This window comes from Hirundo rustica, chromosome 2 (genome assembly GCF_015227805.2).
Source record: "Hirundo rustica isolate bHirRus1 chromosome 2, bHirRus1.pri.v3, whole genome shotgun sequence".
Classification (NCBI taxonomy): domain Eukaryota; kingdom Metazoa; phylum Chordata; class Aves; order Passeriformes; family Hirundinidae; genus Hirundo; species Hirundo rustica.
In genome coordinates, this window is record NC_053451.1 from 36,385,501 (window position 1) to 36,410,551 (window position 25,051).

Below are 25,051 nucleotides of genomic sequence, written 5' to 3' on the forward strand. Positions count from 1 at the left end.
CTCCTATTAATATTCAGGGAGAATCAGATTCTTAACAACTCTCATTTGGGAGCAGAAATGAAAATCAGGCTTTTCCGTCTTCCTCACAGCTACTTCAGAAAATCAGCTCACATCTATTCAGGAAGATTCTTCCCTTTTAGTCAAACAAATATGCTTTAATCCAAAAGTCTAGACACAAGGTCTTGAAAGCGGTGGCCTTTTGTCTCATCCTAGGAGCCACGGCACTCTAGAGCACCAAACAGGGATGTCTGCAGGGAGGCTGTCACTTCAGAAATTGTGTTTAGCAGTCTGGGCACAGACAACAGATTGGGAAATCTCTGCAGTCATCCTAATTAAGGTGACATTCCCCTACAAGAAGACATACTACTGTAAAAAGCTACAGCAAGACTTGTTTGCAAAATTAATCTGTAGAGACATCAGAAACTGTGGCCTAGCAAAATTAAGTTTCAGGTAAAACAGAAAATAGTTCTGGGGAGGTTACTGCTGCTGGTTACTCAGACCATCAGTCATCAATCCACAGTGCACAACTTCAGATTAGAAAGCACAGTGTTATTAAGGTCAGTCTAATGCTTATGCATATCCTAACAAAAAGCCAGGAAGAGAAATGATAATTATAGACCAATTAAATTCATAGGATTTAAATTTGGGAGGAGTCAGAAAACAGATGAGAAATGCAGATTATTTGGAGTCATCTCACTTATATAAAAATGATGATAGGTTTTCAGGAGAAGCAACCCGAGTTGCTGCATTGATTACAAATTCTTCCAATGGGCCATTCTTCAGCCCTCCTGTAACATCCTCACATCTGCACTGCTCTTTAGGGCACATTTAAGGCAAAGCATCAGGTTCCTTGCTGAGAACAAGGCTGTGACTGGATTGCACAGCTGCTCCCCAGCTTTCAGAGGTGGAAGCAACAAGGGGCTACTTAGCCCTTTTACTCCAGTATTAGAATCAGGAACAGGTGAGGAATCACCTGTGTGTACTCCTCAGATAGTTTTCATTTTTCAAATTTTCAAATGGTTTTCAGCTGAGATAATTTAGGACTGGGGACCCAGATCATATCTAACCAGCACCCACATTTACAGCCCATATCATGCTATTTCTCCAAATAAATAAGTATGTTCCCTGTAACACCAGTGGAGGGGGAAAAAAATCACTTTTGAAATGATTTTGTATCCTGAAAAGCAAAAATCCAAGTCAGGCGTATCGGATCTCCCTGGAGGGTCTTCAAAGGGTTTCACATCTGCCCCCTGACAATGTGAGAAGGGTGTTCATTGACTTTAGGAGATTTGGTCCATTAAATAACTTAGATTCATGTGAGGTTGGTGCCCAGGTCAGGCAGACAGCTGCTGCTGAGCCCACAGCTGCTCATTTTCTCTAGAAAAGCTCACGGGTTACTGTAAGCAGTCTTTGCCTTCTACTATTGCCCATCCTTCTGCTCACCTCGTTATCAAGAATTTGTCATGGTCTATGATGCCCATATAGTGTTGAAGTGGGGAGAAAGAAGCAATTTTTCTGTTCCATCAGGAAAAAAGCAGACTGCAATACTTTCTTTGTTGTCCACTGTAAGGAGAGTTTATTATTTGCATCAGCATTTTCAGCCAAGTTTTGTTTAAAAAAAAAAAAAAAAAAAAAAAAAAAAAAGTGTTCTCTTTTCCATAATCTTCCTGGGTGGACATTGAGATTTCTCTCTTGATCAAATGCATTTGTGAAATATATAGTTTCCCATAAAAACCTCTAAAATATCAGACAGAAAATCAAAGCTCAAGAGCCAAAACACATTTTGCCAAACCTCATTACTTGGCATGGGGAAGGTGAGTGGGAAAGGACATTGCTCTTAATCAAGAACACCATCATAATTTTTGAAAATATAAATTTTTTCCTCTGATAACTCTGGTGTGCCTGCCACTGACCCTGCATTTAGTATACATAAACACCTTTTGCAGTTGCACAGATCAGGAGTGCAAATTGCAGCGTTAGCTTTCCCTATATTAATTCAACAACTGAAAATAAATGAGAAGAAGTATACGTTTTGTTTGTTTGTTTGTTTGTTTGTTTTACTCTTGCTGCTGTTAAACTCCTTATTCTGGAGGGATGGTACCTTTTTCTATCATTGTATCAACACCACTCCGCAATGAGAAAGTAAAAAAATACAACTCTGAGATCAATATATATGCAGTTTAACTACATACCCTTACTTCTCAGAAATAAATTACCCAGAACTTTCAACAGTTCTGAAAAATCTCAAAGAAGTCTGCATACTTGTACTAATCTATAGTTAATCTATGTTTGATGTGCAGTTTTCCTATAAAAACCCACAACTCTGCCAAATGCAGAAATGATTAGGCAGACAGCTCCCCAGAACATTCAACATCTTGCAGGAAGTGGCTGCTTTAGTCTGCAATGAACCCAATACACCCCTAAACACACCACTGGGAAGTGAATGATGAGTTTCAAACCAGTTGTTGCAGATGTGTTATAGAATCAGCAGTGTCTTGAAGACTAATAAAATAGCAGCTCTCAGATTAATATCTATCAAAAGCAGCATGGTCTGAGCACACTGTGAAATACCTCACCAGAGCAAGCAGACTAAAGCAAATGCCCAGAGCACGTTTCAATGTCAGGCACTCAAGTGCTCAGCACAGGTGGTGAGGATTTTTATACGCTTCTGATACGGGAAGGAACTTTGCTCATCACTGATTTTGATGGGTCAGAATCAGGCAGAGGCTCCTTTCTCCTTCCATTGTGCTCTAAACAAAGACTGAGCGTAGTGGAGTGATATTCTTCTAAATTGCAGTGTGTGCAATGACGAGGATGAGATAATGTATTCTGCTCCTGAGGTGGTCTCACAGCCACAGATACATAATGGATTAAGCATGTGCCTCATGTTCTAAGGTAGAAAATTACTCTGGGTGGCTAAACAAGGGTGCTAGTACAATTCTGGTACTTTGGGTACCCTACCCAATCTCCTGTTGTCAGGTCAGAGGACTCTGGGTCTCCTGCAGCATGTCTGTGAACCCTGTATAGATGTTTCAGCAAGTTTAGGGGCATCACAAAGAGCCTCAGAGCCTCTGCTAAGGAGTGAAATCCCAGCCTCCCCTACCAGCAGTAACACACACACAGACATGCACACACACAATGCTTCCATCAATTGAAATTAGTATGTCCTTAATTGAAATCAAGTCACAAACAGCAACTCAACCATGTTTTGCTCAGTCTTGGAATGGTTTATTCCAAAGTCATGAAGCATCCTGTAAAGTAGATACCTTTAGAGTACAGTGCCATAATTACATGGTGTATAAACATATGGTGCTTTGTCAAATATAATAAGAGCTGTAAAATCACATTAAGAAGATCTGCTAATATAACAGAATGTGAAAGTAACATCTGAACAGCAAAAGAACTCAGCAACCAAGTACTTCAGTTGTCAGGAATGCCATTAAGATAAAATGGCTAATTCAGATGAGTATTTTGGGCAAGAAGCCTCCTTTCCACACTGCAACCAGGATTTTGTATTTTAACTAAACAAATTTATAATGGAGGACTTTGATTGGCCAGGCAAATAAAAACTCTTCTGGTGTGGCTGTCCCAATTTTGCTGGTAGGCAAAAAGAAGACGGGATTTTAGAAAGAGACCTAATGCAGTTGGGTATAAAAATCTCAGTGAATTTGAATTCTTCATGTTACTCTGAAAATCCTAGGCAGAGTGACTGGTTTGTGGGGAAACTCTGTAAGAACATGGAATAAAGCTCAAGAGCCCTGTCTGAGTCCTTTTTTTTTAGTCAATGGATTTCATCTACCCCCACACCACTGTATAAGAAAGGGACACTATGGGAAAAGAGTTTTGCCCATGACTCACAAAAAAGACAAGAATAAATAAAACCCCAAAAATATGAAAATAGGAAACAGAAAAATAAAAACCCAGAGCTTTTTTAATGATCAGTTTTCTAGTTCTGCCTTATTATATAGACAACTGGTAAAAATTTTCCTTCATTTTAGTGGAACTAACAGACTCCTTATTGTTGATTGACACAATTAAGAAAGCTTATTGTTTACTCTTAGAAGGTTTATGAGGCATGTAGGTAGAACAGCAACATATTTAAGTCCTTCCAGTCAGTGAAACACAGTTCCTCTGTTGTGCTGGGGGGCAGCAAGCTGAAGCTACAAAATGGGCTGTTCCAAGAGTATGACTTGTTATAGACATGAACCCACTACGTACTATTCTTTTTCTTAAAGTCAAGCTGAGTGAAAAATTTACAAATGCAAGTTCATGACCAAATTTTGCTTTCTGTTCCACTTGGAAACTAAGCAGACATTTCTCTTCAAAGAATTGTACCACATCCTGATCTATGAAAACATAAGAACGGATTGAAATTATGTTAATATAAACAGGCACCTCTGAAAAGAACATTGAGTACTCAAAGTTGTGGACATTTATGCAAATACTTTTCAAAATGGTTATCTTGCACATTGTACAGAGATATAAAAAGTAAATGTCGCCTTCCTTTTTAATGAATTATTTTTATTTCACCTCTAGTGGAAAAGATGTATAACTACAGAACTGGAAGTTCAGACAGAATTTTCTGGTCTCTTCCTTTTGGGACAGGGAAGAGTAAGAGAAGAATACGGTAAGAAGTGAAAAAGTTAAGACCTGCAGTTACAGAAAATACATTAATTTTTCAATCACATTATACATGTTAACTGTAAATCACTACTTCCAGGGCTCATTTCTTAAAGGAAAAACTGTAAAGCTGATCTTAGTTTATTGATTTAGGGATGGCAAGAATTTCCTTTGTGGCCTACAACATCCCTCCCGAGATTGGATTTTAATTAATTTGACTACGGGATAACAGGCTAAGGTGTTTTCAGCATACTCACACTCGTACCAGTGGATCCAGTTCCGGTCTATTTACCACATCAAACTCTCACATGGCTTTTGAGTCCAAAATAATTACCCAAAGTAAGACAAAAATGGATCATGTCTTCTTCCTCACACCATCCCAAGTCTAGACCTGCTACAGACGTTGCCTGGAAGGTTCAGATGACAGTGCAGACACGATCCTAGAGAGATGTTTTGCTTTTAAAGGAAGATACTGAATTGCTGAAGCTCAGACTGTGGTACTATTGCTTAGTTTGAACTGTACTTTTTCACTAATGAAGGTTAGAAAGGAAACAAACAAACAAAAACAAACAAAAGCAAACAAACAAACAAAAAAGAAAACCCAAAAACAAAACAACCCCCCCCCCCCCAAACCCAAAGAATGCTTTGCTATTAGAAAATATGAGGTTTTTCACGTCAGTTTGCACTCTAAGGCATCTTGGAAGAATTCTTTTAAAACAGATGTGTTTTGGACATACGAGCCTTTTCAACTTAAAAAAGATGTTTCAGATTTTTTTGGTTGGTTGGTTCTGAAAATGAAATAAGATTTACATAAAAAATGTAAAATCATAGATCTTGAAAGAAACTGCCTGTATACACATTATGGAACTAATACAGCTGGGCCATTCAAAATCCTTTTTCTGGACATCAGTTTGAGGGAAGATACCCAAATTATCACTTTTCTCGTCAATGAAAGAGAACCACTTCTTACCCAAATGTTTCTTCTCACAGACCAAGAGAACCATTTCTTATCCAAACGTGTTTCATCAAATTTGCTCCTGCAAATGATCAGAAGGAACAGAGAGACAAAAGCTCTGTGGGAGTGAGGGTTTCACAACCCGACGCATTTGGACGAAGGATACCTGTTCCAGAAAAAGCTAATTAATAAGCCCAGAGCTTCATCAATATACGAAGTGTGGAAGAGGGTCCTGGTCACATCTGAATCTCAGTGAAAGCTCTGCCCTTCTGCACTCATAGCAGCATCAGGGCCTCCCTCTCAATGATGCAGAGCTGAACATATGTGTTGGGAGTTGTCTGCTTAACAGCACAATACTTCTTCTTTCCCTTTATAAACAATGAGCTCTCAAGCTCCCAGAAGCAAAGAAACCAGGCGAGGAAATATTTAATCAGTGAAAGAAGGAAATTATATGCAGCTGATAAAGTAGGGGCTGTATGGAAATAGCAAAAGTAATGGAAAAAAAAAAAACCTTTCCATCACTGCCCAGTGTCCTGAAATGCCGATGTGTGAAAGCAGAAGCATGACTTAATTTCGGTGGTAGCCACAAGAGACCTGACTCTCACAAAACCAAATCCCCAATTCTCTTTAGAAGACGACATAATCTTCGCTCTTATGAGTTTTCCCATTTTCTACATAGCTGCCCTTGTAGCACTGCCCCTCCTCTGATTTTCCAGAAGCATCTCCAGCATCGGGCTGCTGCACCCCTCATTTCCCTGAAGCTAATCAAAGAAACTTCAAGAACCCCAGTGGATTGCACACACCAGGAGCATTATACAGTCTGGTGTATGCTGCAATTTAAATTGAGGCTCTCTGCATTTCCTAAAATGGCATTTTCTTGAGTTATGGTAAACAAAGAGTGTAAAAAGCCTCCTAATACAACTTGTGCTGTGGAGGGAGAAAGAGCACAAAAGGAGGACTATACATGGGTAATGATGCATGCAGTGATCCAAAGGTTCAAACACATCTCTAGATGAATGCTCAGGTTATATGCAGAGAGGAAGAGAGAGTCTGAAAACTCACCTCCCTCTAATGTTCCATAGTGATGGAGTAGACCAAGGCGAATGAAGAACAAATGTATCCAGCTCCAATAGGCAATGATACTTCAGTATCAGGTGGAGATCCCTTGCCAAGTTCCATCTCAGTCTCATTTTTAAGCTTTGGGGCATTATATTTTTTGTCAAAAACTGTGTATCAAACTGTTACTAGGGCTTAAACAGCCAAAAAGAATAATGTCATGTGTGAATCTTCACATTCACAGCAAATATTTTTTAGCAGTTAATTATGTTGCTCTGATACTATTAAAGAAAAAAATGCAGTACTTGTGCCTTCTCTGCAGAGATTTTGCCAATTATTCCTCAGGAACACTACTGGAAAAATGGGTATGATATATTCAGTTGTGGGTGTAAGCTAGCATTCACCATCCTCATCTGTTCTAAAAGGTACATGCTTTCAAGCGTCTAACACTTAATGAGATAATAACATAACCTGCTTCCCTGTCCCTGAACAACATGCTTCTATGACGCTAGAGAAATAGGTTATGTCTATACCTTCAGCTAACCACGGAATTGTGACTGTACCCAAAGATCAGACCAGCTCATTGCCTACACAATTCACGCTCAGGTATGGCAGCTCTGAGCTCCAGGCTTGAAATTGCACAGAGGAGGCTCACTCAGCTCTGTGTAAAACACCTTTCATCTCATCCTGCAGACTCAGTCCAAGAGCCCCTGACTCTACCTTTGCCAAAGCATACCTAGGACTGGCTGGGGACTCATTGTGCTTCAGAGATGTGACAGCCAGCGTGGTGACCTGGCCTGCTTCCAACCATGGATCATGTATCACTGACACGTTCTCCTTAAAGCAGTTACACAGAATCACAGAATAGTCTGAGCTATGTACCAGATCACCACCAGGATCACCATTTAAGTGGGATCATTTAAGTCCATTGGACTTAAATGGACCATTTAAGTCCATTGGGGGATCAAACCCACAGTCTCAGCCTTGTCTTCTTCCAGCAGCCTGCAGAGCTGCTGTGCAGCATCCCTAACCAGGCTGTGCCGAGTGCAGCTTGGGACACAGTCCCCTCTACATGCTCTCTGGTATTTTGATCTATCTCAGATATTCAAGGGAGAAGCAAAAGCTCAGAGGCGTTATTTATTCAATTTGGAAGCGACCCGTTATCAGTGTTACACTTCTAACATGCAAACACCATGACACAGCACAGGAGGGAACCTGTTATCCCTGAAAAAGAAATGGCATGCTCTTTTGAAATCAAAACATGGGCCCTGCTGTCGATGAATATATTCTTGGTTACAGCACAAGAGGAAGTTTTCACTTTTCCTCCCCCACCTCTCATCCAGATTTCTTCCCCAGGGTTGCAGAGTATGAGATGAGCAACATGACCTTGCAATGACAGAATTTTAATGAGTGACTGGTGCACCAAAAGCGATGCAGCAGCGTCTCCCTGCTCAGTGTTGCTATGTACACTAGACATTTATGTAACACTGCTTCTCATCCTCAAGGCTGTCCTTTCCTAGGGTCAGCAGCAGCAGACACAAAATTTATTTATCAAACTGTCAAAGCTACTTACAGCTGACACAGAGAACTCTACACTCCAGTATGCTGGTGAAAAGGAGTTAACAGGTAAAGCTATTTCCCAATTCCACAGCTGCAGAATGGAAGTAGATGTCTTTTAGAAGTAGGTTAACTTGAAAGAGTAAAGGTTTTATTTCAAAGGAATTGCTTATTTCCAGGGTGCTTGCTAAAATATACTAGTTTTCTTCTGGGCTTTAGCACTGAGTTGTGCATGGAAATGCATTGTATTTGCATACATTAACTCTCAGCCTCCAGGGAGACTCTGTATCCACATCTAGAAAATGGGGTTTGCTTTTAATTTCTAACATTGAGAAGCTAAGAAGAATGTCTCCTCCCTCCCCTTGGCTCCCAGGCACAAAATATTTTACCCTGTTTATTGCTGGCATTCATCATCCTCTCCTGCCCTCCTTGGGTTGCTGCTCTGTTGACAGCAGTTTACCTGAAGCTTCAGGACCAGCCTTCCATCTCATCCAAGGGCTCTCTTAAGAAGCAATCTACAACTGGGGCACGTGGCTTTTTCCAGCTTTCTCTCTGTGCCCGTGTACTAATGGGACAGATCCACTGCTCCTAGCACAGACCCAGCAGCTGTCTCTTACAAATAGGATCCCTCTAGAGAATATCACACTTCAGGTAGAGCAAACCTTGAGGATCCACTGCCCTTTAAGGAGAAACATTTGTTGCTCAAAACCTTTGGGTCAGAGCATTATTTATACATGTCACTCCAGCAGAGAATTCAGGGTTTTTAACTTTAAAAGATGCTAATTAATCTGCTGTGCCTACAAAGGAAATTTCAGTTCCTAGGATTTACTACACTTAGTACAGGCACTAAAATACCAGTTTTTTTATGGGAATGAAGAGTCTCATTTCAGCTCCATACATTTTGCCCGTGCATACCATAGTGGCCTTAATGAAATACACCAACAGCAGAAACAATGCAAATCCCAAATCCCAGTTCACAGTTGAGTCATCAGCTATATTTTATATATATATATATATATACACACACACACACACACACACATATCCCTGAAAAATATGCATTCATAGCTGAAAACCTCAGCTCAGCACAGGCACCAGTGGCATTTTGATTAAACCTTCTCATTAAATTCTCTTGGTTAAAACACTAAAAACTGGTTGAAATCATGAGGGATGGAAAATCGGCAGAAAAATTGGAGGCATAATCCAGAGAAGAACAGATTCACCTTGCCTTATATCAAACTTGTGTGTTTATGAAATGATTGCCAGGCTGAAGTGAAAATTAATCTCCCTAGAAGCCCTTTGATTTTTCAAAAGAGTAAACATTGCATTTTAATAACTATGTCTCTTCTCTGACTTATGGTCCTTGAACTGCTATAGGCAATGACTTATTAGCCTCATGTCTGCTTCCTCTAAGCCATGTCTTGTGGTTTGAAACTATAACCTGGTGCATTAAATGTTGAGTAGACGTTTTCCTCTTAGGCTGCTGTTCTCCAAGTCCTACTAAACCATTACTTCTCTGCTCTGTCAGGCTGTTACAGCTGAATTACTGTTCCCAACACAGCTGGTCTGCTACTTGATGAATTATCTGCCCTCTTTCAGCCAGCTTCTCTTTGTCACCTATGTGCTAGAGGATTAAAGAGGAGAAAGAAGACAAGGAGGAACTCACATGCTAGTAGTAGTACCACATATTGAAATGGGGACGTGTTGCTCTAAACACAGGGCTGGAATAATCATCGTGGAGGGACAGACCATTCTGCAGACTCCAGTGGTGAAGGTCAGCCCACACCATGCCTTCCCATGCAACATCAGGGCTCATCTCTGCTGGTCTTTGTTGTGGCAGTGGACATTTACTCACACAAGTAATCTCAGTGATATGGGAGTAAGTCCTGGGTACATCTGGTTAATCCTGCTGTTAGCTGTGTAAAGCCCCGAGTCCCACACTGCTGCACAAGGGCTGGATTCTTGTTGCAGGGAAAGGGCTTGGTTTTCATCATGGTACGGAAACATTCTTGGTCTAAAAAAAAAAAGAGTCCTGAAACAATTCTGATGAATAAAACACGAAGATCCTGCTAAACAAACACTGAAAGGTCTGCAGCTTTGTGAAAGACTGAGTGAAAACTGGGAGGATAGAGTGGGATCCCTCCCTCGCCAGCAGGACACTTATAGCAGACTCACAGGACACAGTTTAAAGTGCAAAGTGATGCTCAATTACATAAATCCAGTTGATCTGCAAATGTGGAGTTGAGTGCTGTCAGCCTTCACTTACTTTTCTGGCACTGAGTTATGTTTTTATATTTTTATATAACTTGGCTTTAGATATAAAAGCAATGGAATTTAAAAAAGGGCTTGACACTGTTTTGCAAGCTGGAGACACACTCAGAAAGAGCAATGACAACATAGCCTGTAGAAAGATTGTGTTTGTCATAATATTTGCCACTCCTGAAGCCAAGTCACAGTCACTCAACAACCCTGAAAGCTTTTGCCTCTCTTACAGAAGCATAGTTCAAGGAAAAGGAAAAAAGCAACCGAAGGTTTTAGACTTTCCCCAAACTCCTCCTCACCCGGTCTAGCAATTACTCAAATATGCAACAGAAAGGTTTGTCCAAAATAAAACACAAGCACATTTGCATAGGAATTAGACAGATCTCTCCACTGCTTGTGCACCAAAGTGATCCCAAAACATTAATTAAGCCTCAAAATGCTCCAGAAAGGCAGACAGTCCAGAGCTTGTTTTACAAGTGGGTCAGCTGAGTCAGATACAGCACAAAGAGAGAAAGAGGACAGCCTGGATCTGCTTTGATCTTGCTGTGACAGCAATGCTTAATGTAACAACATGTGTTTAATGCCTACAAACTGCATCAGCTCCTGCAACAATGCAGAGTGAGAGCACAGTGCTAGTATTACTATTTTAATTATAAAGGGTTACCCATACAGAAGCTGAGCCAGAAAGCATAATCTGCTTTAGCACAGAGCTAACTGCAAAACTAGCTGCTCATTATATGGTAGTGGAGCTGATATCTGTCAGAGGAGATGTAAAACCACAAACAACATAGTGATTAGATGACTCTTAAACTGTATTTTAAAAGCATAAGATATTAGATCCTGAAACTAGAGGAGAAGATCACTTTCTAGTTGTGGGTAACAGATGCAGGCATAATTTCAATCATGCTTTAAACTAACAGCCAGAAAACAAAAAAAGTACGCAGGACCTACAATATCCAGTATCTACGCGTTTTGCCAACAGTTTTATGTTTATTATAAAATCTATGCAGGCAGTATTAGAAATAAATCTTACAGATTAAAAAGGATCTAATCCTTTGCTGCACACCTCCAGTTTTACAGTGAGGGATGAATGAGATCCTATATGAAAATAATGGTCCTTTCAGCCTCACAGAGAAAAAAATTAAAATCAGTAGCTGTAATGTAGGCTCCCATCTCACACTGCATTTCTATTTTGGCTTCTCTCATCTGGGCTACTTCGAGAATTTTTGTCAGTAGGAATTCATCTGTCTCTGGCTCTTCCCTTCCTCCCTGGATTTCAAATCAGGCAGAGCCAGAGGAAAAGACTCCAGTGCCAAATCTGGACACTGAGGAACACATTCACATGTGGCTTCACTGATGCACCTCCACCCTGTTGCTCACTGAGTGCAACTCCTGAGCAGAAGCTGCCAAGGCAAAGACCAAACTCATTCTCACTAGTTATACTTACAGTATGCCTATACACCACCTACCAGAAAAATGCTTCCCTCTGAACACTCACACTGATACCTGCAGACTCCTGTGTCCCATGCAGAAATTTAGAGCCTTTCCCACTGAAATAAAAAAAGGTCTTCATTGGAAAGATGTAAATGGAATCAAATGTACCTCCCTAAATACAGATGAACCACAGGAGAGTTGTCAAGCCAGCCTCTGCCTGTGTATTCTGCAAAAAGCTACACTGTAGTGCTCCCAGGCTTCTGCTGGAGATCAAAGGGAAGGTTTTCACCATGGTAAAGCCATGCTGCTCTATTAAGAGATGATGGAAGGGTGCCTATTTATGCCAGTTAAGTGACTGATTCCTGTTTAAATGCTCTCATCTCAGCAAAATAAGAAAAAGGAGAAAAGAAGAAATAAAGGAAGTTGGATTGGCTATTTGGATGGAGAAAAAAAAATGCTCCTCAGAACCAAAAATTATGAAGTACCAATTTCAACCTTTAGCTCTCCCATGGCAATTACAGGCAGAAAACAGCTGAGGGGAGGAGAAGGGAAGGAGAGCTTAAAATTGGGATGTTTTGAGGTCTTTCTCTATGGAACAAACTGAAAGCATACTGCAGCTCCTGCAAGGTTTCTATCTGCACACATCATCCATGGAGCCACAGAGCTGAAGGGTTTGCTCTCACTCTGCTGTAGATCTGGTCTCATCCTGCTTCCAGTGGCAGCAGGGCAAACAAGGGTGGCTCCAGGGAAGATACTCAAAGGATCACAGTCAATCAAACATACTCTGGGTCCTCTAAAACTGGATTTCAACCTGCTGTGTTGTAAAATAATCAGAGAATCTGAAAGCTTGAAGCATTTGACATTCAGGGCATGGGAATGAAGAGTGAGTGCACCTTTCACGTTGAGTGTGTGGTATAATAAAACTTCAGGTTCTGTCTCCTCCTGATCATTGCTTTTCTTGCTCCATCTTTATAGCTGCAGAAATCATAATTTTGCAAACTCATTGAATACTGAATTGATGCAAGATACAGAGTTCTCCACGTACAGATGTGTGCTTGCCAAAAGGCTGTGATGAACATCACAGCAGAGGCTGCCCACTGGTGCTACACAATTGCGCTCACTTTTTCTTAGGTTAACTTCATTACAGAAGTAGACTAGCAAGAGTAACACTCTATATTTTAAATACAGAATCCCAGTTCTGCAATGTATAATAAAATCTTTAATATGGAGTATTTTCACCCCAAAGCCATAAGATTTGTATACCAACAAAAGCAAGAGTCTTTGCAATACACTGTGTTTTGCCACTTGGATTATACTGGGCTTTCATTTACTGATCCAGCTTCAGAGGACTGAAGTGGAAGAAGTTCAAACATTCCAGAGATTCTTCTTCCATCAGCTTTTAAAGCAATTGTGTCTCTCCCCAGCTTCTGTACTTTTTAATTAACAGAAACAAATCCAAAGAATCACTCCCACCACAAATATTGTGTGAGTGCATTTGTGTAAAAGCACTGATTATTTGTTGGTATACTGCTGCATCCATCAGTCTTAAATAATCATAAATAAAAACATTTGTGCTATTCTTTGGTACATTTCTGTCTGTTTAAACCACAGATGAACTTTTACATTGTACAAACAAAAAAATTGCACTTTTATCTTCTAGAGAGTCTTGCTCCAACAGACTTTCAGCTGAAGGATTCTTTATTGTACTCAAACCTTGTCCCATAAGAATTGCTGCTGTTGCTCAGTTTATGAAGTATCTTAGAGATTTTGTTTGGTCCACAGCAGAAAACTCCAATGGTCTTTCTGTGGGAGGAAAAAAAAAAAAAAAAAAAAAACGGGAATGAAAGTTATGACACTGTGAATAAACAGTAATTTCCAATAATAGACAGAAGTGGATCCTGGCCTCATGGTATTATACATATGCCACCCACATATAGATTTTAAGGTGAGAACAGTTCACTAGATGATGCAGTTAGTTTTACTGAAGCCACCATATCTCTCCCAAGTATCCCTACAACAAACCCTATTATTTATCTAAGACAACTCTAAGCAAGAAGTGCTTCATCTTAGTCTCAAGATAACAAATGATGAAATATTAGTATTTTCCACTCTATTTCTTCCATGATTAATCACTTTTTTGTTAAAAAATATGTCTCACTGTAAAGATTTCCTTAGTGTAACTCATGAATTACACAAGCATATCTAGTCACTAACAGAGATTCGTTACACTAATGAAAACAGAGGACTACTAACCCATGATTATTTCTGGCAGCAACAGAATAATTTTACTGCTTTACTTTCACGTTAGCATGCAGTTTTTCCTTCGACATCTATACTGGGAAATCTTACAAAAAGTCAAACACAGAGTATGATCCTTGTTCATCAGCCATAGGTCTTGGCCTGGGTTTTTTAGTCAACCTGACTTTTTCACACCACTCTACTGACAGCAGCTCTTTGCTCTCTTGTCACCTTAAAAATAGGCTGTAAGTCAGACTCACAGTCATACAACATTTGAAGGCTCAGAACTGTAGCCCACATAAGAACAAAGCACATCCACCACAGTGGGACTGAGCCATTCACAATATTCACTATCTCCCTTTTTTTTTAAAGATGAGGAGAGAGAAAGGAAGCAGGGAAAGACAATGCAGTGCTGCCTTTTCTGTATCATGAAAAAGAAAATCATCTTCTTCCTGCTGAAATTGTGCCACTACAGAAAAAGATCTTAAAGATTTACAAGGATGAAGAAAAAAGCATACAAAAGGGAACAGGGCTCCAAGTATTGCGATCTCACCCAGAGGCTGGAGATTTGGGTTCTGGGCTCTGCTTCCAGGACTGTTTCAGTATTTATCCAGTAACTATTTAATATACAATATTTTAAAATACGCAAGACAATCAAACTCAGTTTAAAGCTCCCTGTGCATGTGTTTGATGAGAGGAGGGGACTAATATAAGAAGAAATCTTTGGTGAATACATGTACACGTCAGGTGTCAGGCAGCTGCTGGAATAGCACGGCAGCGCAGCTGCACCAATGCACAGCAACACTGGCACGGTACAACTGGGCTCTCAAACATCAAAAATCATCACAAAGTTATGCAGGTAACTGCAGTGGTGTTCTCACGCAGGCACCTTACAACGTGGATTTTAACAGCCTTCAATGGTATCATCTCTCATACCATAAGGCAAAGTCCTAAGTCATACTTTTCTCACCCTTATGTTTATATATTAAGCTTTCCTGTTCTGGCAGTACTCCTTTTAATGGCAATGAGTGTTGTGCTGGTGGCTGAATTTGTTGCAATAATGAGAGAACTGTTGCTTGTTGCTCTCAAATAAGATTCCTCAGCACTTGCAGACTCTGGACTACCTCTAATCTAATCTGTGCACACTGGAGAAAAAGGATTCATGACCTGCCAGCAGGATTCTGTCTTCTACTGTGTATTTAATTGAAAGAATTAATGTTGTTGTTGGGTTTGGGGGGTTTTTTGTTTTTCTTTTTCTTTAGTCTAATTAGTACAGTGAGCTGACAAAATAAACCCCAGAGTATGGCTGCCCCTCTCCCTTTCACTACATATAAACAGCCAACAAAGTAAATACACGTCTAAGCAGCACATACTGCCAATGTATTCCCGTCCCAGCAACATCCTTCCAAGGTATACAGAATTTTTAGCTACTGATCAGAATCACAGGAAGGTTAAATGATTTGTCTGGAGTCACACAAGAGACCTATGGCTAAGGTCTCCTGAAGCTCAGCTTAGCCACTGCTCTGTGCAGCGAGCCACAGGTTCTCAGACTGCCTTCCTGGGATGCCCACCATCAGCATCCAGTCTGGACACCCCTTCACACACCATCTGCTTCCCTCCCCTGTGTCTTTGACTGCAGATGCCTCCCCCCCGCCTCGCCCAGCTCCTGTCTGGCTGCTGGAACACAAACAGAACGGTGGCTGAGGAAAGCTACCACTTGGAGCAGCATATTAGCGCCTTGAGCTGATGGGCTTTAACTGTTAATCTATCACTTGTTTGGGACAAAGGCTCATTTTGTGGCTTAGATGAAAATAGGCAGCTGTGTAGTCCTACGTCTGAAATTCACCCAGGACACAACGGAACAGGAACAAGGCTGTTGCTCCATTACCCCACAAAAAGCATGAAAGAAAAAGACCAGTAATTTATTATGTAACTGTTTCAATTCAGATTGCTGGGTCTGCAGGTGAAATATGAACTATGAACAGTAGATGGCACGCATCTGCTCCTCTTTCCCCTCAAAAAAAAAAAAAAAAAAAAAAAAAAGAAGGAAAAAAAAAAAAAAAAAAAAAAAAAAAAAAAAAAAAGATCAGGAACCTGATGCTGGGTTGTCCCATGCCACGCTCTGAAGGTCTGGCAAAGCTCAGACATTTACAAATGCACTTTGCTTATTTGTGACTCAAACAGCAACAACAGCAACAACAGCAACAATTCACAGAGCACGCAGCAATCAGACAGCTACACAGTGAGAGCTCTGCCAGCTGCCTGTTTATTTATATGCAGCTCTTCCTAAAATCACAATATAAAAACTGGAAAATATCTTGGCTGCCCATAAACAAGCCCAAGGGGATGATTGCAAATGTTAAAGTCTGAACACTGGCACCAGATGTTGAAAACAACTTGATTGACCTGTTTTGCTTTAGTTTGATTTTTTTGGTCTCCATATTGCAGCAGGGACACTTAGGTGGAAAGTTACAGAGAAATAAGAACTGAAATAAAGCTAGTAGCAGACCTGGAAATTGGGCTAGAGGGAAAAACTGACATCTACATCTCATCCATGGAAATATGGAGAATAATCACCTACAAAAGGTAAATTTCTGCAGGACAGCTGAGGTTGTCAAAGGCTTCACTACTGTGCATCATTACAAGTAACTACATCTATAGGTACAGACCTATATAAACCTTGATAAAGAGATGACAAAGAGTGACAAGACCTACATCTCAGCAAGGTAATCAAAAGAGTCAGAACATTATTTAGGTATTAAAGACATCTTGCTTGAAAATGGTGGCCCAATTTAAAGCCCTGATGTGAAAATGCAGAGGAAATGGTACTTGAAGTCTAATTAGGAGTAATGCAATGGAAAGCAAAAAAGAAAAATCAAGTATGACTACTACTACTACTTCTACTAATGGCTTCATCTGTATTATGTGCTCTTATATCCTTGGAAGGAAGTGGCAGGAACCTCATCATTTTAATCTTTTAAAACTGCACTCACACAGTTAAACAAAGACATTAGAACGGAGCATAAAAGGTCAACAGTCCACTATGCAGAGACCCTTGAGCCCAGAGAGTCATCCTGGTTCTCTGAACTCCCTATTTCCCTTTCTTTCCCACGGTTCTTTGCTCTACACCCCTTCTCTAAGTGTGAAAATTCTACTAGAGATGTAGCAGCCTTTGGAGCATCCTGCTCACAACATCCTCTATGACCTGAATCCAAAACAAGTATTGTCAGCAGCTCACACTGCCCACAGTCATACATTTGGCACCCAGTATTTCTCAAGAGTCAGGGCTCAGTGTCCCCTAGTTATGTCTAGCCTCAAAAGGGAACAGTCAACAAGTCACGGGCAGATTTCACTTTGCAACTGCAAGAGAGGACAAAAAGTTTTTGAGGGAAAGTTCTGAAGAGCACCTCTCAACCTGATGGACCCAGATTGCTATCAACAGCTACTCAGGGGGCTTTGCTCCCACACCACTGACTTTGCCACAAGTGGACAAAGGAAGATTCACACTGTCCCTCCTTCCAGATCTGCTTCTGAGGCAATAAACTGCCAGTGGCGGGTAAAATACTCAGCAAAGTTGGATCTGGACAAAGACATATGCATGTCTTCTCTAGTTTACATTTGTCGTGTTTCAGACCATAATATGCTTTCCCAGCACACTGAAAAAGCATTGCCAGGTTTTAAAAGGGAATAAAAAATAGCTAGAAATACCCAAAGGTGAAAAATCTTCTGAATAAAAATAATACAGGTAATTCAAAATCTTCCTTGTGAATTCTGTTTGTAAGCTAGCATTACAAATCATGAATCAGCAATTTTAAGAAAGGTAACTTTATATAAAAAAACAGCATATGTTGAAAGCAAGACATTGCCACGGACAAGAACACATGTAATCTCTGCAGTGAGATGGAAATCTGCTACTGTTATTTTCTGAACCACTGAACATCTCAGCTGCATGAAAAGCTGAACTGCTCTGAGTGAAAAAAAAAAAAAAAAAAAAAGTGTTTCAGTTTGTATAGGCTATCTCTCAGCAAGATAAATCCCAGAAATGTTTTCATACAAACATAGCTAGAAACAGATACAGCCAGCCATTGAGCTGTGGCATCCTTCAGTGGATGAGCACTTACCTCCTATTGCACTTTGCTATGTCATCAAACAGGAGCTTCCACCGGGGTCGTCCAATCAAAAGCCTGGAGTTTAAAGCTTGGTATTTTTCACCAATTATTTTCTGGAAGAAACAAAAAATTCCATTCTGCCTGATTTGCAAATTGCCTCATATCACCCAAGGCTCCCATTTCTGCTACTAGCTGATTTGCCAGAGTGCTGAGGTGTAAAACCTGAGCACAAGTACCAAACAGTTGTGATGAGAATTGCAGACATTTTATGCACTAATACCTCTGTTCAGTACCTTTTCAATGGCTCTCCTTGGTGTTCATTATACATTGTCCCTCATGCAGCTGCTCATTAATTTCCACATTACTTTTAAACCAATTTACTTAAGCCATAAAACAATAACCATCCTCCTATTACTCATTCCCACACTGGCGTTTAATGTTAAGCTGTAAGAAATGCTGCTGAAGCAAAAATCATATTTCTGTCTTAAGTATTTCTTTTTTTTTTTTTTTTAAACTTTGCACAAGTAACTATTAAGATGACTAGGTCTGAAAAAGTAACAGGGGAAATCTTACTTTTCTCCCTGAGAGCAGCTTGCCAGCTGTTTTGAGCTGCTGTAACAGCAGAAAGCAGCCGGAACTGCTCCCCAGATGGAACCCACTTCATTCCAGAATGCTAACTCACCAGCATTTTGATAAGGTGAAATGCCCTCCCATTGCAGGGCACAACCCTGGGCTCGCTGTCCTAACGCAACAGCAAGAGGCAGAGAGTTACACGTTGTGTAGGCTCCACGTTCCCTCCCTCGCTGAACAACCCGAAACATCGCTCGCACCAATGCAAACGCAAACGCAGACCTGGACAACTCAGCATCCTTTGGGCTTTTATACACAAGAGGCACTTGCTGCAGGGTGGGCTCTTACCACACAGACACAAGGGCTTCTCACAAAGGGAGCATGAAGTGCAACTGCCCAAATTTTGGCAGCAGTCAGCACTTTGGACTAACATCAGCGGACGCACCACCTGTACGGCCATGGAGACTTTACTCCTCCTTGAGCAATTATGAGCAGCATTATGCTCCATGGCAGTGTTTTCAACAGCCACAAAAAGAAGTGACTTTAAAGAAGGACTTCAACCAAAAAGCTGACTTAAATAAATTCAGCAGCTGCTTAATTAATATGCAGTATTGGTATACTATATAGTATCAGAAAACTCCCTTTGAATTGACTACTATTTCACTTTTTCTGTTTCATTGTATTGCAGTTTCCCTTCAGGTTTTAATTTTAGCCTAACAGTTGCATACCGGGTTCATCAATTAGGCATTTTCAAGCACTCTATTTCCATCAACATATGCTGTCCAGGCATTACATTTGTCATAGCCATAACTACTGTAGCTATCACATCATTTAAACTACAGGATTGTGTTCCTACCGAAGCTATGAATGTTATGCCATCTCCACCTGATAGCAGGCAGATCAAAATCCTTTGGGCATGTTTTTTCACTGCATTTCAGGTCCTGCAGTAATTGTTAGTCTTGGCTCTGGGCCCCCTGTAGTCAATGGAAAGCTTCCTGACATGGCACAGTACAGAGTCGTACCTAGGCTTAATTGCTAAATAATGTAAAATGAAGATTGCAAGCATAAATAGTTGCAGGAGATGCCAAGAGTTGGGGAATTAGCTTGGCCTCAGCATTGGCAGTACATGTCAATTGACAGTTCAGGATACTTTCCAGTCTTACACATCAAGAAATTTCTACCTTTCTACCACATATGAGACAATGAAATAAAAAGCTTTTTAAAATAGCTAGATTCTTTCAAAATATATATGGGAAAAGAAGATTTGAGCTTGCAAGTTCCTAGAACTATTCTGGTTTGGTTCTTAGCCCGGAAACAATGCAGCTTTCCCATCAAACACGGCCAACTGTCTGGTCTGTGGCCTGGCCTGGAAGGACCTTGTTCCTAGAAAAGGAAGACATGGATTTCTGCCCACACCTAATCAAGTTAAGGGTACTGCACTTGACTCTCTTAATACTGTGGGGCTGAACTGGCTCTCTTGCTCTATTAATGAATCAGTCACCCGAGTTTATGGCCTCATCTCCTGTTTTTACTATCTGCAGTAATTCCCTTCTGCCTTTGACTGACAGTTTGCATTGCCTATTACTCCAAGGTCTAGTTTAGTTTACAAACATTTGGCCACGTACCTGTATTCCATCTGTTTGACTGAGGTACAGCTGGATATTTATATAGTCTGGCCGATTCTCCTGCCAAAGCTGGGAGGATGATAAAAAAAGCTAGTGAAATAATATCCTTTTTCTTAATGTAAGTGTGAAGTCACTGGTTCCTACTAGGCTGAGGGACAAAGGTTTCAGCACCAGTGAAGTAAGCTTCTTAATGAAGAGGATGCGCTTGCACAGCACATCATGCTGCGTAAAAAATATTATTTTAGGAAGCTACATGGCTCTTAAGATACACTTGAAATTGTAAAACCCACTCCCTTCTAAATCTGCCTACTAGCCGAATGACTAAAAGCCACTCAAGGCTTCCCAGACTTCTAGACACAGGTAAATGTCCAGGCTACTGGAACAAGGCAGTGCTGCAATGAAACATTAGCGAGGGATACTCAAACCAGTTTGTGCAGCTCCAAGAATAAATGAAGCCTGGATCAGGCAGCCCAAGCTACTGCTGGAGCTCATTCCTTTTGAGCAAGGCTGCCATCCTCTGCAGAATGCCAGGTGTGTGGTGTGGGCATACCATGCATTTAAGCTGTCAGGATCCCTCCAAACAACACCCATTACCTTGTTATGCAACATACAGAGCAGATCTGCAAACCAGCGGAAAGACTCAATGTCCCTGCACACCCAAATGAAGTAGAGTCTTCTGAGCTTGTAGCATTTCCAGCCGTCACTTGAAAATAAAATGTGTGGGTAGTCAAAAATCATAACTTGAAAAGGAAACATTAATTAGGATGCTTTATATTCATTAATGGAGACATGGATTTCCTTTAGAAGCTAACTGCTAAGTTGCTCTTCAAGCTGTGATACATCAGACACTGAATTGACCAACACAGCCTATTCAGATTATCCTGAGAATATTAAATATCTAACACAAAGCTAACAGCCATCCTAGACACTGCTTCCACACTAGGAAGTTATCAGCTACACAGATGATTTGGGCAGCAAATGTGGATTCATGTATCATCATCAAACTTCTACTTCAAAGCAAAGGAGAGATTCTAAGTTCAAGTGAATTATGTCAATGCTTTATTAGGTTTATAAAGAGGCATGTAAGTGGAAAATATTGAAAAATGCAATAATGTCAGGACTCAATTCTGCCCTTCCATGTGAAGGGCTTAGTTGATTGTAATTAATACTGTAGCAAAATCACAAAGACCAAATGAAATCAGAGCTCCATTGTGTTAGGGAGCTGTGTGATATATTACAGACCTCAGAAAACGCTGGTGGATAAAGTGCAGTCATGGGCAGATTCTGGCATTGCATTTAGAAAAACAGGACTCTCATGTCAGATTTCTAATTCAATTAAAACACAAATAAGTAAAAGGAAGGATTTGAGTGAACTGGGAAAATAAATAGAAATAAAAATATCCTGATGAATAATGAGTTCAAATAAAGCACAAGCAAGCATTTTCTTAGTTAGCCAAAACTGGTTTTTGTTGTTCTAATCATTGAAATGGTCAGTGCACAGTTTCTTCCTTTTCCTCCTAGAATGATTTTCAGATGGACAAGGCCATAGCTTGTTCACTTAAAATGCCAATCCTAGGGGCCAAGCCTCATCGAAAAGTTTCATGATACGTCTCACCATACCCACTGTACCTTATTCCAAACTCTAGAGCTCCTGGCATAACCAGCAAGGATAAAGGGTTAATAGATCTATGTAAGTGATGGCTCCAACCAGTGTCTTGCCTCCTCATACCCCTCCCCTGAAGAGCAAGGATGGAGACATCAGCAGCACCTCTGCAGCAGGCAGAACTGAGAACTCACCTTTCATGTAAACTCCCTGGAGAGAGTAAAAAAAGTGTTTTCAGACTGGAGAGTACAGTGTCTTTCAAGCCCTGATTTCCAATTATTTATTTGCTAATTGCTGACTTTCCAAATACGATTTACGCCATCTCTTTCTGACTGCCTAGACTAAGACAAGCACTTAGGAAGGGTCACAGTCTGGTCAGATATGACAAGAGAACAATAAACAGTAGCAAGGAAAATAAGTGCCTTTCACCATAAAAAGGGATAAAAGAAGAGAAAAATGGAAGGCATTTTGTATTGAAATGCCCCAGTTCAGTAACAGAACAGCACTCTCGGTGAAGAAACACTGCAGACAGACAAAGAGGTTGGACTGCAAGACTTCAACAAACAAGTCCAGCATAGATTTAAAATAGCAGCCCAGACACATAAGCCTGGGTCTACCTCCAGCAGGATATATTGTGCAGGAGAGGTGCAACCCCCCATGACAACCATGTGTATGTAACATTTCTCTCAAATTTCTGTGTTATGCTGCCCGTAACAGCCACTATTTACAGACTCTTGTGCATAAAAGTCTCTAGTAAAGTATATTATAGTTTCTTAAAATAGGGCACGGGGCTCAACAGCTAAGTGGAAAGAAGGGCAGGGACATGAATCAAATTATGTACATACAACAGGAAAACAACAGAGCAGGAAACAAGATTTCAAGGACAGGCTTTGGATCTCTCCTAGACCTGCATGTCCTTGACACAACAGGACTGGCCTGGCTGCTCTGCAGCACTGGCATCATCAGGCAGCTTGCATGTTCATACCTGCCAATATCTGCTTCCAAGGCAGGGCACAGACACAGGCAGATCAGCCACTAAACCAGTGCCCTGTTGATGTTTAAATACTGAGGAGGGAAGAAGTCTAAGACTCTTCCCCAGAATGATTCCCTTGTATATCGTACAGTGCACGAGAGGAAGAGTGGCTACAAAGGCAGGTGATGGAATTCGCTCCTTGGAAGTCCATTTATGGCTTTATGCATATAAATGGACATTGCAAAATCCTTTGGACAATACCATTTTCTTGCAGTGTCTGTGAGAATCCCTACAGCCTTAGATAACACACTGGGAGAGGCAAACATCTGACTACCTGCTGTTGTCCCATTTTTGTGTTCCACGACATTTTTTGCTAAACACTGTCAGGGATAGTCCATCACAAGGAAAAAAGCCATTTTATCCACCCGAGCCCCAGGCTTTCAGCAAAAATGTACCCTGGTTTTGAGAGGGTGATCCATATGCTCTCAAGAAAAGAAAATGAGGGAGCCTAAAGGTCTTTGGGGCTGCAGCACTGTGAGACACACACAAGGCTAATAACTTTCAGTAGCACTTGGCACTGCCAGGTCCAGCCCAGGATAAGGACAGAAGAATGTGTAGAGCATCTAAACTCCATACTTCAACTTCAGTTTGGAGTTGGAGCTGACTACTGGCATGTTCATCTTGCAAGAAATGGTTTAATTGTGCATTGTAAAACCCTCCCAAAGCCAGTTAGTCTCTCAGCCTCTCAGGGAAAGTTTGCTGCCTTGGCTGGCTGTTTATACTGGGCCTTTGAAACAGGGCTGCTCAACCTGTGACTGTAGCCCTTAACCAATAACTCTAGTAAATACAAATAAAATCAAGAGCCATCATAAAAGGAAGCTTATTTTACACAGCATAGGATTTAGTGGGAACCATGCTGTCAATGTGACAGACAAACAAGAGGTGAAAGGGGAAAATGGAAAAATGCATACCTAAAATTTAAACTTTTCAAATGGGGTTAAACATCTGCATGCTACCTGAATTCAGGTTGATCTATTAAAACCTCAAGCTTAGACATTTAAAAAGTCAAACTGGGAGAGCTGGTCCTGCATTACCAGCAGAAGGATTGTCACTATTGTCTGACTCCCAAAAACTCTTACAGAACACAGCCTCATCTAAGCTGGGACCAGGGGAACAAGTCTTGCTGAAGGGCTGTGACCAGGTTAATCACAGGCTTGGTCGGTGGCAGGATGCAAAGGCTGGTGACACTGTCCCAGCTCAGGCGCATCTCTGGCACATCTCTGCCACAACTCTTTGGTTTACAGAGCTGGTATGAGAGGACTTATGCCCTTTAGGGACATCCAGTCCTCTAAATCTTTTCAAGCAATAATTCAATTATGCCAGTGGAAGATTTCTAAGACCCTCAAAGCCTTTCTGACATGCACTGTTGCTGTAAACTGGGGCAAAATGGCTTTAAAGGCTTAAGCTCACTTACAGCAGTGTGTTGAGCACAGATGCAAATGGTGTAACCCCAATACCTCCAGCCACGCAGAGGCTGACCTCGTAGTTCAGGGATTCCTCAAAGGGACTTCCAAAAGGTCCATCCACATACAGTCTGCATAAAGAGCAAAAAACACACTTTTAGAGGGAGCTGTTAAGATCAGACAAAGGTAAAGAGAAACAAGCTGGAATTAAAACCCTACAAAGAATTTGTTTTAAATTTTTATTAGTCTTGGGATGCAGAATGTTAAAATCTTTTTCCTGGAAAACTTTATGTAGACAGAAATGAATGTACAGGTGGTAAGAAAAACTGTTATCTAAAATCTCTTGCCATGTTCCATGATTAGACAAGCTATTTTTTAATTGAACAAGAGGAGGTGACTAAATGATGGCTTCCTATTTTGTCTGGCGTTAGAGGGCAAAGAAAGAGCTGTACCAGAAACAATGACTTGGTGGGTCATTTGTAAGAAAGAAAGTAGTTTGGCTAGGCCTGCCTAGGAGGTTCATCTTATACACATTTTCTAAAGAAGGAGAAAACTGCTGAGTTTTTCCTCTTTAACTCATGCCTAT

The 25,051-nt window shown here is 40.8% G+C and overlaps 1 protein-coding gene across 4 annotated transcripts in view; it reads right to left on the bottom strand.

Annotated features, from left to right (window-relative positions):
- Nucleotides 1-3,168: 3,168 nt before the first annotated feature.
- Nucleotides 3,169-25,051, bottom strand: part of NOX4 (NADPH oxidase 4) — a 108,598-nt gene continuing 86,715 nt past the window's right edge. For all 4 annotated transcript variants that reach the window (XM_040054804.1, XM_040054805.1, XM_040054806.2 and 1 more), the window contains 5 exons: nt 24,477-24,596; nt 21,021-21,129; nt 20,427-20,495; nt 18,244-18,344; nt 3,169-13,687 (listed from right to left, as the gene is read on the bottom strand). In XM_040054804.1, the coding sequence (XP_039910738.1) occupies nt 13,567-13,687; nt 18,244-18,344; nt 20,427-20,495; nt 21,021-21,129; nt 24,477-24,596 (520 nt within the window). In that variant the 3' untranslated portion in view covers nt 3,169-13,566. The remainder of the gene's footprint in view (nt 13,688-18,243; nt 18,345-20,426; nt 20,496-21,020; nt 21,130-24,476; nt 24,597-25,051) is intronic.